Here is a 13,503-nt window from a genome sequence, read left to right as displayed (position 1 = left end):
AATAGAGACTTTTTGCATTTATTATTATCATCATCATCATCATGATGAATCATTTAGGTGATTGGTCAGACCTTGACCAATAGGAGGCGCTCGTTTTGCGGAAGTAACAAAAAGCTGAAAATAGAGCCGATGAGCTGCAAATGGAGCGTTATAAACAAGGCTACTTGAGTATAGTAGAGAATAGAAGGTTATTTTTATTATATTAGGGTAATTAGTAGCTCTCTGTCCTACACAAGGCTTTAGGGAAGAATATCCGGCTTGTAAAGGAGTGTGTTTGTGAAAGCTGATCTGCGGGAACTCCATCACCAGCGCCAGTCTGTTTCCGGTTATGAGCGCTGTACTGTATGTCCGAACTGCGGTCTTTTCTCCTTGTTTACACGCAATGCGTTTATCAGCAGGTGTGTGAAATGTGCGTCTGATAATGCTAGGATGTTTAAAAATGTGTTCGGCTCAGGATTTCTCGTCAGAACCGCTCATGTTTTCCTGACATGGGTTATAACGCTGATTCTCTTCCTGCACGACACAGGTGAGTTCCTCCACTTCTATCACCTAAAACCCATCCTCCTCTCTATCAGAGACACACACCAGTGTGGGGGAATGATGTGATGTGATGTGATGTGATGTGATGTGATGGTGTGTGTCTGGAGGTTAGAGTATTTCAGGATCCAGTGAAGGGCAGGTGTGCAGAAGGGAAAGATCCAGTGAAGGACAGGTGTGCAGAAGGGAAACGCTTTGCTGACGAGAATAATCCAAAGACCAGACCGATTCGATCTGACTTGAGTGTAGTGTATTTTAGGGGTGTAACGGTACTCAAAAGTCACGGTTCGGTACGTACCTCGGTTTTTAAGTCACGGTTCGGTTTAATTTCGGTACAGTTGGAAGGAAGAAACGCAAAACATAACATTGGCTGTCGTTTTTAGTTAACGCAGTTTATTATTGTTAACATTTGTGATCAACATTTGAAATAAAATGCCTGCTGTTAAATTATAAAAAAATTTTGGTGTGGAATATTTCATACAAATTAATTGGTATAATGCAATACATATTTTTATTATATTAAATTGAGTAATCAAAAAAAAAAAAAAAAATTTTGTTAGACCCCATTTGATTAATACAGATGTGTGTGTGTGTGTGTGTGTGTGTGTGTGTTACATTTAATATTAAATGTCCTAAAGATATGATCTACTTAACTGTTCCACTCCCTTTCAGCATACTTTTACAAATGTCTTTATTCCTTTCATCCTTCATTCATTCACTCCCTCTATATGTGGAATTGTTGGGATTTTCAAATTTTTTGAAAAATTATTGACGCTGGACATAAAACACTAAAGAATCCATATCGCTAGCACAAAACAAATCTAATTACCTGGACGAGGTGAGTAGTCGCGGTGACACTGTGCTAACTCTAGTATCTTTTTGATACCCCTGGCATTGTTGTGTATATGTACTACTAATATAAAAAAAATGCTCAAAGTGTGAGGCGGAGACTACACAGACTGATGTTCTGCAGGTGAAAAGGATTGCGTTCGGTGTACGTATGTACCGATCCGAAAGCCCTGTAGCAAAATAATTCATGAATCTTCAAACCCCTATTGTATAGTAATTAAAATTAACACTCTTTACACCCATGCTGATCTGAAAAGCATCGCAAAACACACGACACATCAAACTTGACTGCGCAATCACATCATGTTCTCGCATCTGTCAGTCAGGAAGAGAAATTCGAGGCTACGTGGAGCACGATCTCGCGCAAAAACCAGACAGTTAAAGATGGAAAGTCGTGATCTTATTTCCAGTCCAGTTGAATTAAACCTCTAAATGTCATGTTTCAGGTTAGTTACAGCTACTAAGTAAATTGACCTTTCATACCATATAGGTGCACTTTGTAATTGTGTATATATACAGTCATTTATCTGATGTTGGGTACAATTTGTTAATTGCCATGCACACACTATTATCAGTGGAAAGAAACTACAGGACATGTAAACCATATCTTGATGGAGCTGGCTTTGTGCATGGTCATGCTGGAACAGGTTCGGGTCTTCTAGTTCAGTGAAGGGGAAAGTGTAATGCTACTGCATCCAAAGACGTCCTATTCAATAGTGTGGTAACAGTTTGGGGAAGAACCACATATGGCTGGAAAAGTCATGTGTCCAAATACTTTTGGCTGCACAGTGTAGCGTTTTGAGGCTTGACTTTCCAGGAGACCGGTTTGCTAGTCAAGGATCTAAATCTCTATCTGGATACAATAGCAGGAGTTGTACTATTTAAAAAAAAAAAAAAATTGTTTTTGTACTTTTCTTGAGCAGACCTCCGTAGGGAGGAAGAGGCGGGTCGACTCACGCTGCCCGTGCTCTTTGTGCTCCTCGTGCTGCTTTCCGTTCTGCTCTACTTCGCCGTGTCACTGATGGACCCCGGGTTCGTGCTGGCTGATGACTACGATCTCCAGGTAAGACGCCAACAGCTATTCATACACACTCAGGGTCATTCTGCTTTCTGATCCAAACCTGCACATTGGATTAATTACCATGAGCAAGTGAACGAGTGAGTGAGTGATGTGTCTTTTTAAATAACACCTATTTCTAATACACTATGAGTAAACAAGATGAAAAAAAGAAATGCAGAACATCATGGCTTGCCCTGATTTCTTTTCTTTTTAGGTGAGTTATACAGAGTCTGATTTGGAGTCTTTGTGCCTCACTGCCTCAATAATATTAGGACTGTTAAATGTGTGTCAGAAGGCAGCCAGCTGCACAGCTTCACTTTTTCCGTGTTAGAAATCTACATCAGTAGCGTAAACTCACGAGCTGCAACTGCTGCTCAATCTGTGGTGGAAGTGGCAACGGCTAGTTGAGAGCTATTTGGAGAAAATGGAGAAAAATTAATATTATTATTATTATTTGCTTATCATCAGATTCCTAGATTATAGATTATTAGATTAAAGACTTCTAGTATACAGATTGAGTGATGAATTCCTAGGTTAAAAAATTCCTAGACTATAGATTACATTATAGAACATAATTTGTTGTTTTTGTTGTTGTTTTCTTTTTATAAAATATTAATTTCAAGGTGATTTTTAATTAGCATTATTAACAATAACATGACAGATTTAGCTGTTATTATTCCAGGAAGGATTTTTTTCTTTTTTCTGGTTTCTTACTTTTTATAGTTTTATAGTATGAGGGTTGTTGCATCCTATTTAAGGTTGTAATTTCATTTCTAATGGTCTGGTTGGAAGCCTGTAGTATCCAGTTGCCACACTGCACGCTTCAGCTGTAGCAAAGAGAAGCCAAGGTTTGGATATAAAATGTGTAAAAACAAAGTTAGTCAGGAATATAAATGCATAATTCATCCTGTTTTTAAATAATACATCACCTAATTCTCAGATCTGTTTGGGCTCAAAGGTGTGAAATTATTCATCTCGGACAGATATAACTCACAACACAGGTCCATTTCCGCGCTTCTTTTAATATGTTGTCATTTCTATAGCAACAGCTGATTCCCAGGGACTTGTATAAAGGATGCTTCACTAATATAAGGCTAATAAACATCTTTTAAAAATGTATTATTTTTTTTTTAAACAAAGATATTTTCTGAATGTATTTTCGGAAAAAAAAAAAATTTGAATGTAACATTTATTTTTCTATTTTTCTATTATAACCTTAAAAACGAATATAAGTGTTTTGTAAGAATATATATTTAATACAGAATAATATATAGTATTTAAAATAATATATTTGAGAGAATATATATATATATATATATATATATATATATATATATATATATATATATATATATATATATATATATAGAATATAAATGTATGACATGCGTGTTCAAGTGGAGGAAAATTTAAATTCTACCACATCCAAAGACATACGGTATAATTGTGTGCCCCACATTTGTGGTAACAGTTTGGGGGAAAAAACCACATGTGGCCGGAAAAGTCAGCTGTCCAAATACTTTGGGCTGTATAGTGTTGCGTTTTTTGTTTACACATTAAACCACATTAATGCACTGACACCTCTGGCTTGCTGATTAGGAATCTAAATCTCTATTTACTGTATATTGAATGCCATAAATAGTTTTGTCATATGTCTGATCAGATGATTTAAAATGCAGTGATGCAACCAATACATTTTGATATGTTTATGAAATCTTTTGAAAAATGGACAAATCCTCCTCTCATCATCATTGACGGCTGAACACTAGACCTCCTCCATAATCTTTCAGGGGCGATTAACCTGAAACATATTGTGCGATGGTCAAATATGAAAGAATTCTTTAATATTTAAAAGCATGAAGAAGCCGAGGTTTACTCCCTCCGTGCTGTTTTATTCTTAATTTGTGACCCTGGTGTTGTTTCAGTTCACTCTTGGCATCACCGAGGAGCAACAGGACATGATTCCCCAAACCAAACCGTTCCGCCAGCGCCGATGTGGTCATTGCCTGTTACAGGTGTGTGTGTGTGTGTGTGTGATTATTTTTTTTGCAATAACATAATCAAACATGGTTTATTCCTACTGTACTTACCTATGGTCCTCTGACAGCAACCAATGAGATCCAAACACTGCCAGACATGTCAGCATTGCGTGCGTCGCTACGATCATCACTGCCCGTGGATAGAGAACTGTGTAGGGGAGAGGAACCATCGCTGGTTTGTGCTTTATTTGGCGGTGCAGTTGGTCGTGCTGCTCTGGGGGCTGCACATGGCCTGGTGAGTGTGTGTATCATTTTAAACTCAACATGCTCCTGATTTTAGGAAAGGATTAAAACACAATGGAGGATGCATATGATGTGGCTCAGCATAAAGTGAAACATTTCAATTCCTTTAATGCCACAGCAACCTGTCAAGGATTATGTATTTAAAATTTTTCTTTGTTTATTTTTTAACTTTTCATTCTTGAAAATCATGACAAAAAGCATAGCTGGTCACATTCACAAGAAACCTTCTCCATGTAGAAAAAGCTGAACTTTGAAGCTGTTACAAAGCACTGACACTGGAGACTCCTTCCATACATGAATAAAAACCTCTCCTCTGTCGGAGAACATTATGACATGAAGACTTTCTCATGTCTGATTGCTAGAAAGCACTGATCCTTAAGCACTGAGCTCCCCCCCGAAAAATGCCCCAGTGGTTTATTCCTTTTACACAATAGTCACTGAGTATTTGAACTGTAATTCATTTGTGTCTATTTCAAGTTACAGAACATGATGCAGCTGGTTACAGAGAAACCTAAATGACATGTTACTCTTTATTTAGGTCCGGCTTCGGTGACGCAGCGTCGTGGTCGTCGTGGCTGAAATCGAATATCGTGCTGTTGGTGACTTGCGCTGTGGTGGCGCTACTGGCGTTGACAGTGCTGCTGCTCCTGGGCTCCCACCTCTACCTGGTGTCTTTAAACACCACCACCTGGGAGTTCATGTCCCGCCACCGCATCTCCTACCTCAAACACTGCGGCATCGACGAGAACCCCTTCGACCGCGGGACCCTGCGCAACCTGTGGAGTTTCTTTTGCGTGTGGAGCACGGTGGTGTGGGAGCAGGTGTACTTCAGGCAAGGCTGCAATCCCACTTAAAGCACAACCCCCGAACACCGGACGCTAAAATAGCCAAGTAAAATCAAAACGTTAACGTCTTGGTTAGAAAATACATTCCTGTAATGATCCAGATCTTTATCCATTCTCAATTGCATGGACGTAGTTGTAGTTAGAACCACGGAGAGCCTCATTTAAAGCGAGCCTGAGCTGATCAAAAGGTTTGTAAGACTGGTTTTCCTTTTAATAGATCAGTAGGAAAATTTCTTATCCTGTTGCGAATGCACTTTTTGAACTTAATCTTTAACAAAACGTTTTTCTGTAACAATCGAGACGCAGAGATCAATCATTTTATTCTTTACTTCGTGTCATGTTCCTCGAAGGTGGAACATCTGTAGAAGACAGCAAGCCGACACTAAGCAGCACATCACTCAGTGTGACGATAAACACAGGGTAAATTATTTTAAATGTTACAGCATCATCTGTTTCCTCTGTAGATTTTAGACACTTTGGGTTGGAAAGTGTAATAAAAAGCTACTTAGGGGAAAAAAAACAACAACCCTATTTACTACAAACTACTTTTAGTAATAAAAAGATTTCTAGCAAATAATTTAGATTTCTGGAGAACCCCTAAATAAAAGCGTTTTTAACAGAAAAAGCACATAAAGCACTTACTGTACATCAAAAAGCTGAATATTTGGTCCTGATTTGTAGCTATACAGCGGAGGTCCAAACACTAGTTTTATTAGCAAGAGTATATTTTATAGTTATTAAAGTTGTACTTATTACACAGCACTTCCCCTCACCAGAGCTGAACACCTGTACTGATGCGATCACACGCAGCAGGGTTCAGTGATCCCACATCAGGATTGCAGTATGCACCCCCGATTGGACAGAAGGTGTTGGTTAATTTTCTATCAGCATTGCACTGATGGTAGTTAATGCTCGCTTGTTCTAACGTTGTGGATTCTATAGTAATAATATGCACAGGGATGCGTAGGGCAGATGTATTATATCCATTTGTCCTTTAAGGAAATGGTCGTTTTGAATTTTTTTGGATGAAGTACGCAGTGTTGGTGCTTTGTAACAGCAAAGCTGTCCAGATATGGAGTTTTGCTTTTTAGTATAAAGATGTCATTTTTGTCTGATTAACTTTGAGGGTCTGGGGCAGGAGGGGGTTGGGATATGGAAGTCCTAAAAGGCCATGCATAATATTTTTTGTTTTCTCATGATCTCGACATGAAAGTTGTTTGCTTCCACCTAGTAAGGACTTGTAAGTTTTTAAAACAGTAGCTATGAAACATATTATTGGTGGTACTATTTTAGTAACATAAAACAGGAATAGCAATCCTCATGTTAATCTGGAATCTTAATAGGCCTAATCCATTTTTGTCAGGTTCTTCTCTAGGATCTCTCTCTCAATCTCTGCAGAGATACAGTCCAGATTTGCTGTAGTAAACTAGTACCTTTGATAGATTTCAGATGTCAACTCCATGATATACATCAGAAAACATTCACAAGACATGAGATTTTCTCGATACAATTACATCGTGAGAAAACCGGTTTTTGTCGCAGAGATCCCGAGAAAATAAAAGGCTTTTTCGTTCTTCCATAAAAGGGAACACTATTTAGGCACAATAAATGTTTTCATGAATGTTCCACAATATGAAATGTGACTATAAACAGGTACAAATTATGCTTTTATTACAAAACACTGTTCGGGCCAAAAAAACAAAGTTAGATGATTTTTGGGCATCAGTGAAAATCTTGTCTGTTGATCAATTATGGGTTATGTCGAAGTTGTACAGGAATACTAGAACACTTTTGGGTGTGAACACTTTTCATTTGGGGTGCACGTCATCTCTTATGGCCTCGTTGAACAGCTGTGAAATCATGCAATCTTCTTGCAAATCATAGACTCCGAGCCCTAAGACGATGTACTGCAAAGTTCTATTTGTTTGATCGGTTTGGTGGTTGCCTTTTTTTTTTTTTTTTTCTATGCATATATTTCTTTTTTTGTTTGAGAAATTGACAATCAGATTAGCAGCTGGTACTATCTTCAATTTCAGCCATATGAAACTAAATCTGCTGGAACCAAACCATGAAATCAAGCATATTTAATGATGCCACAAAACAGCTAATAAAGATCCCACTAGAAGTCACACAGGGTATATATTAAAACCATATCAAACAAACAAGCCTATTATTTTTGTATGATTATATATCGAGCACACCTGTTCTTTTCCTACTACCCATCAAAAAGAAAAAGAGCATGTGCACGGTTTTGTTTTTAATTCGATTTTGTAATGGCGTTTGTTGAACAGTTGCAATACAGTCTGTACTGTCGCTCCTTTAGAGATCAAACCATTAGAAATGTCTTCTGTGCAATATAAAGATATCTGAAACCCTGAAAAGGAACAAGCAATAAAAACTTCATTCTCCTTTTTATGGTCACTTCAAATCGATTTGCACTTGACCGTTCGTTTCAGTATTTGTGTAGAGTTCCAATTGGCTTCGATAAAAAGTTGCTTATGCGACGGTTTTGTGACATGCAATGATGTGGCAGTATTGAATAAACAACAAATGTAGTCATATTGTATTTTATTTGTGAAAATACATTCATCCCCTTCCATTATGATTCTTTTTTCCTTCATTTGGCATTGTATAAAGGGAACAGCCCATTTAAATACTTTAGTGTTTCTGCTCACAGTATCACTGTTCAGCTGTAAACCATTACTTCAGAACTCTGCATCATAGCGTCTAACAGCAAAAAAACAAAAAAAAAAATAAAAACACAAATACACTACAGGTGGTATACAGTTTCGAGTACAGCAGGACGAAGGGCTCAGTTCAGAGCCGACAGACAGACATTAGGATCCTGGAAATAGAGCCACACACACACACACACACACACACACACACACACACACACACACACACACACACACACACACACTGGGTACATGCCAAGAATATGGATCATTAGACATAACTGGCCTACAGGTACAAAAGAGAAAACCTGATGGGTTTACACTGTTACGTTAAAAGTTTGTAGATTACTTTGGATTCCGTTGAGCAAACAATGCAACACAAACAAAAATTCATTGTTAAACATCATGATTATCAGTTTGTGCATATTTTGAATTGAATAAATGTGTTCAGAAATGGAAATCTGACAGACTCCATCTGCTGTCTGTAACTTGTGAGAGACATCACTTATAAAAAAAAAAAAAAACAACACACACCATGTGCTCAAAAGTCTATGAGCAGTTGCTGAATTCTGTCTAAAGATCCATGAGAAATAAACTCTTTCCTACAAACTTCAGTCAGAATCTTTACGTGGCTGTGAAGTTCTAAGTTGGTATAAATCACTGTCGGGTTTAATACACATGTTCAGGATTCAACAATTGTCCTTAGACTTCCGTTGTAAGGCATCAGTAATATTTACTACATCTTTAGTACCTGCATTGTCTTGCTTAGGGTTGCTGTGGATCTGGAATTAAGCCCAGAAACACCAAAAAGGGCATTCCAACATAGCCAGTGCACATAGAATCCTACCTCCATGACCCTGGAGCTGTGAGGAGACAAACACTACCCACTACGTCACTAAATAAAAGTAACCAGAAAAATGGTGTAATCTCACATACATTAAAGATCTAAGGGACAGAGCTGAGGTTCGATTAGATTTACCTTTATGAAGCTTTTGGTCAGCTTCCTTTGGTTGTAAAAAACAATAAATACATATAAATACACATGATCAGCATTTGTTTTGTTTTTTTCCCCCTCTCGGTTTCAGTGCAGGGGTGCATCAAAGCTCCAGACATCTCTAAGCTCGAAAACGTCCAATTACACTGCAGAAATCTGAAATCATGAATCTGAAGAAAGGATAAGTGTAACAAGCAGTGACTGGTGGCTTCATCTGAACAAATCTGTAGTGACTTTAGGGCTCTAGAGTTCAGGTTTTTCATACCAACCAAGAACGATCCACACCTAATAGTCAAATGTGTAATCAGGCGTGGCTCTGAATTGGCTGGAACGAAAACCTGCAGGCACACCAGTGCTTTGTAGAGGCATGGATCTTCTTTTAATAGCAGGCAAACACACACACACACACACACACACACACACACACACACACACACACACACACAATCTCGGTAGCAATGTGTTGCAGGACAGGACAAAAGCTTGGCTCACAGTGATGACAGGTTCTCCTTCGTTTTGCAGACAGAACAGCAGCAACTTCCTGCAACACTTTCCTTCATCAGAAGAAACTCAGATGTAGCTCAAGCACATGAGTACAGCCTTGTGACAGTGAATTAGCTTCACTTGGTTTTACTGCATAGGTAGAGAGTGAGAGAGAGAGAGAGAGAGAGAGAGAGAGAGAGAGAGAAAGAAAGAGCTTGGCAGGATTGGGATGGAGCCTCGATGTTGCGCTCGTCCATCAAGTCTCAGGCAGTCAGTGAAGTGAGGAGAAGTCGAAATCTGCGAAGACCTCCTGCTGCTCGGCTGTGAGGACGCAGGGTGTGTGCGGAGGGGTAAGCAAAGGCTTCAGGCGTGTGAACTCCTCATCAAAGTTGCTCACGTCACCCGGGGCTTTAATGCTCGGCAGGAACGGAGGCTTCACTCGCTTGGCTAGCAAGGCTGCCCAGTCCACTCCCTGTGCAGTCACAACACAACTACTGACATGATCTGATACTGGTCGAATTTTCGAAAAAAGCTGAGTGTACCGAGTGTGCAGGAAAGTCACCTGAAAGAACCTGTGGCTTTTCACCTCGTTAGCATCCTGCTCTCCAGCACCGAGACGCTTTTCTGGGGTTTTCTGGAGCAGCTGTGATTAAGACAAGCAAAGGCCAATAAAATCATTCATTCACCGAAAGCGAAAAAAAAATAATCATTGCCGTCATCAGACTGCCATGAGCTTTGCAAAAGCAGTAACATTTTGAATGCAGTATAAAAGTAAATATTTGCCATGTCTCTAAAAAGCAAAACATAATTTGGGGAGACTTGCCATTTTATTGATCCTCTATAAAAAAAAAAAAAAACAACACCAAATACCCAGAAAATCGCAAAACACCCTCGCAATGAAAAGAAAAAGAAAAAAAAAAAAAAGAAATTTGTCTGGTCACATTGTAGCATTTTTCCTGAGATGATGTGGGTGTGTTAAAACAGGGGAAAACACTAAAATGTGCAGGACAACGTGTTCTGAAAACTGACCCAGATTTGTAATTGCGGTAGGGTAAAAATCACCTTAAAAACAAGTTGAAAATTAAGTGTAAACAACCAAATTAAAAAGGGGGAAAAAAACCATTGCTGCGTGTTTGACCGGTTACGCTTTTATCCGCTCGTAAATAAAAAGGAACGACCGATTTAGCAAAATGTAGTCAAGTAAAAAGTACGATATTTTACTTTAAAATGTAGTGAGGTTATTGTAAAAGTCTCCCCAAATGGAAACACTTCAGAAAGTACAGTAACAAATTACATTTACTTAATTAATGTCCACCACTGATCCATATACATATTGTAGCTCAGTGTTTAAGGCATTGGACTCTGGATCGGAAGGTCATAGGTTCAAATCCCAGCACCACCAAGTTGCTAATGCTGGGCCTTTGAGTAGGGCCCTTGAGCAAGGCCCTTAATCCTCAACTGCTAAATTGTGTGTGTATGCAGAGAGTAGATTAGGCAGAGGCAAAGAGGTTGGATTATGGTGAGATGTGGCAAGATTTCCAATGTTCAATTTGATACCTGAACAACAGTCTAATCAAATCTCTCTATATCAACTTCTGCAACTCTAAAAACGAGCTGCAACAGAACCTCAGGTTCATATCAGGATGATATGGAGAGGGAAAAAAAAAAAAAAGCAGATAGAGATGCACACACCTTCTGAATGATAGAGACGGACTCTGGGGAGAGAAACCTGGGGTACCGCACTTCATCGTTCACGATGCTGTCAAACACTTCCTCTTCATCATCACCTGGGAATGGAGACTGAGAAAAATAGCTGGTATTATGATTGTGTGTAAGATAGTGATGTTATTTGGCAGTGACATAGTGACTAGGCATTTTATTGCCAGCACATTTCATTTCCCTCAAAGGTGCCATATTTTATCTCTGCAGGCGACGGCATATCTGCCGGAGGAATCGCTAATAAAAAGCGCATCAAAGCTGTTTGCGATCAAAAATACAATCGATATGAAATTCACTCACTTTAGTGTCGGGTTTAATTTTGCATTTTGTAGAATTTAACTCAGTGGAAAGCACGCGTTATTGAGTAGAACATTTTAATATCCAGCCTATCAGGGAATGGCAAGTAATGCAGTGTGTTCCATATTTTATTTACTGGTACTTGAAAAAATAAAAAAATAAATAATAATAATTCTTAAATATTATGCCCTTAATTTTTTATAACAACCTCCTGCAAAATGTTAGTGAAAATGTTCACAACACCCAATAAAGAAGTAAAAATATTAATAAAATTCATACACATTACAACACAACAACAACGCTTTTGCTTAACTATATTTTGGACCAATTAAATGCCTTTTACTTTCCTAACTGCATTTTGTTGCAATTGATCTCATTTTTGAATAAGCACTGATCAGATTTGTAGAGAAATGGAAGAGGACGCGGAAAATGGCTTTTTTTAGCGCCATTACTAAGAGATAATACACTGAAAGCGGCAAGAGGCTATCAAAGTTCACTGTTCCTAAATAACTGCGGCAAACATTCCCATGAGCTTATACGGAAGTTTTTTTTAATCTAAAAGCTGCACATAACTTGATGGCACGATTAAAATGTTGGTATTCAGAATTCATAAAAATATTATACTTATTTAAATATAATTTTTTTTGTAAACAGAAAGCTGGGCTTTAACAGACCTCTCCCACTAGCATCTCATAGATAAGTACGCCAAGGCCCCACCAGTCCACAGCGCGGGTGTAATTGCTGTCTGTCAAAACCTCAGGGGCCAAGAATTCTGGAGTTCCACAGAAGGTGGATGTGCGGTCACCGTGTCCCATTCCTGATGTGTGTAAAAGAGCTATACTGAGTCACTCACACCCAATTCCTCGTTTAAAACATTAGTTAAAATACCAGCAGTAATCAGCTTTTATAAGTTATTAAAAGTAAGAATTTCTAGTTAATCAAAATAGCTATACAAAAGCAGAGGGGGATGGGGTGGGTGGTGGAGCCAATCCTTTAATGATGTGGCATTACCTTCTTTACAAAGCCCAAAATCTGCTATTCTCACAAAACCATCAGCATCCATTAAAAGATTGTCCAGTTTCAGGTCCCTGTTGAAAAATGTAACAATACATTATATACAAAAACAATTTATGTATTGTATATATACATACAGAACACATACAAAAACATACATATATATATATATATATATATATACACACACACACATCTATATCTATATATATATATCTATATCTATATCTATATATACACACACACACACACACACACACACACACGCGCAATTAATCGCAAGTAATTACACATTTTTATCTGTTCTAAATGTACCTCAAATTAATACTTAACACGTTTTTAATTCTCTAATCAACACGGTCTTGGACAAATATAGATGCTTTATGCAAAAAATTCTTGTAAATGTTTTAAAGCAATTACAGTGTTTTAAATTATTTAATTCAGGACACCAAATAGAACTTTTGCTATGTTTCCACACGGATGGTTTTAATTGCCGGATGTGTGCACCATGGTGGATTTTTGGTCTGGAAAATAGGGATACATTTAAGGCATTTAGCAGACGCCCTTATCCAGAGACAAGTTTCTGATCCACAGAAGAAGGAGCTGCTGAGAGCATTAATCCTATGTTTAAATAGAGCCATTAAAATGTTGAAAATAAATTTGTTTATAAATATAAAAACAAGACCATAAAGTCTATATTTACCGGTAAACAATTTTGTTCTGGTGCAGAAACTCTAGACCCAGG

At 38.2% G+C, this 13,503-nt stretch overlaps 2 protein-coding genes across 7 annotated transcripts in view; one reads left to right on the top strand and one right to left on the bottom strand.

The window, feature by feature from the left end:
• The first annotated feature begins 98 nt into the window (after nt 1-98).
• zdhhc12b (zinc finger DHHC-type palmitoyltransferase 12b) lies at nt 99-7,988 on the top strand. 2 transcript variants are annotated; one of them, XR_006924358.1, is made up of 6 exons: nt 99-526; nt 2,310-2,449; nt 4,372-4,461; nt 4,554-4,720; nt 5,267-5,761; nt 5,924-7,988. XR_006924358.1 is itself a non-coding variant. In XM_046838958.1 (5 exons), exons 1-5 carry the CDS (start codon nt 430-432, stop codon nt 5,580-5,582), a joined length of 810 nt encoding a protein of 269 aa, XP_046694914.1. In that variant the 5' UTR covers nt 99-429; the 3' UTR covers nt 5,583-7,988. The 2 variants fall into 2 exon arrangements, 1 of the variants encoding a protein (XP_046694914.1); XM_046838958.1 differs by having other exon boundaries at nt 5,267-7,988.
• A 136-nt stretch (nt 7,989-8,124) lies between these two features.
• Nucleotides 8,125-13,503, bottom strand: part of pkn3 (protein kinase N3) — a 21,677-nt gene continuing 16,298 nt past the window's right edge. For 2 of the 5 annotated variants that reach the window (XM_046838956.1, XM_046838957.1), the window contains 6 exons: nt 13,462-13,503; nt 12,756-12,832; nt 12,419-12,561; nt 11,421-11,528; nt 10,291-10,371; nt 8,125-10,200 (listed from right to left, as the gene is read on the bottom strand). The exon at nt 13,462-13,503 is cut by the window's right edge and continues 21 nt beyond it. In XM_046838956.1, the coding sequence (XP_046694912.1) occupies nt 10,000-10,200; nt 10,291-10,371; nt 11,421-11,528; nt 12,419-12,561; nt 12,756-12,832; nt 13,462-13,503 (652 nt within the window). In that variant the 3' untranslated portion in view covers nt 8,125-9,999. The remainder of the gene's footprint in view (nt 10,201-10,290; nt 10,372-11,420; nt 11,529-12,418; nt 12,562-12,755; nt 12,833-13,461) is intronic. The other 3 variants (XR_006924357.1, XR_006924355.1, XR_006924356.1) reach the window with 3 other exon arrangements.

The sequence above is a fragment of the Silurus meridionalis genome, chromosome 25, assembly GCF_014805685.1.
Source record: "Silurus meridionalis isolate SWU-2019-XX chromosome 25, ASM1480568v1, whole genome shotgun sequence".
Classification (NCBI taxonomy): domain Eukaryota; kingdom Metazoa; phylum Chordata; class Actinopteri; order Siluriformes; family Siluridae; genus Silurus; species Silurus meridionalis.
The sequence above is the reverse complement of the archived record's forward strand: the minus strand, read 5'-3'. Positions and strand labels throughout refer to the sequence as shown.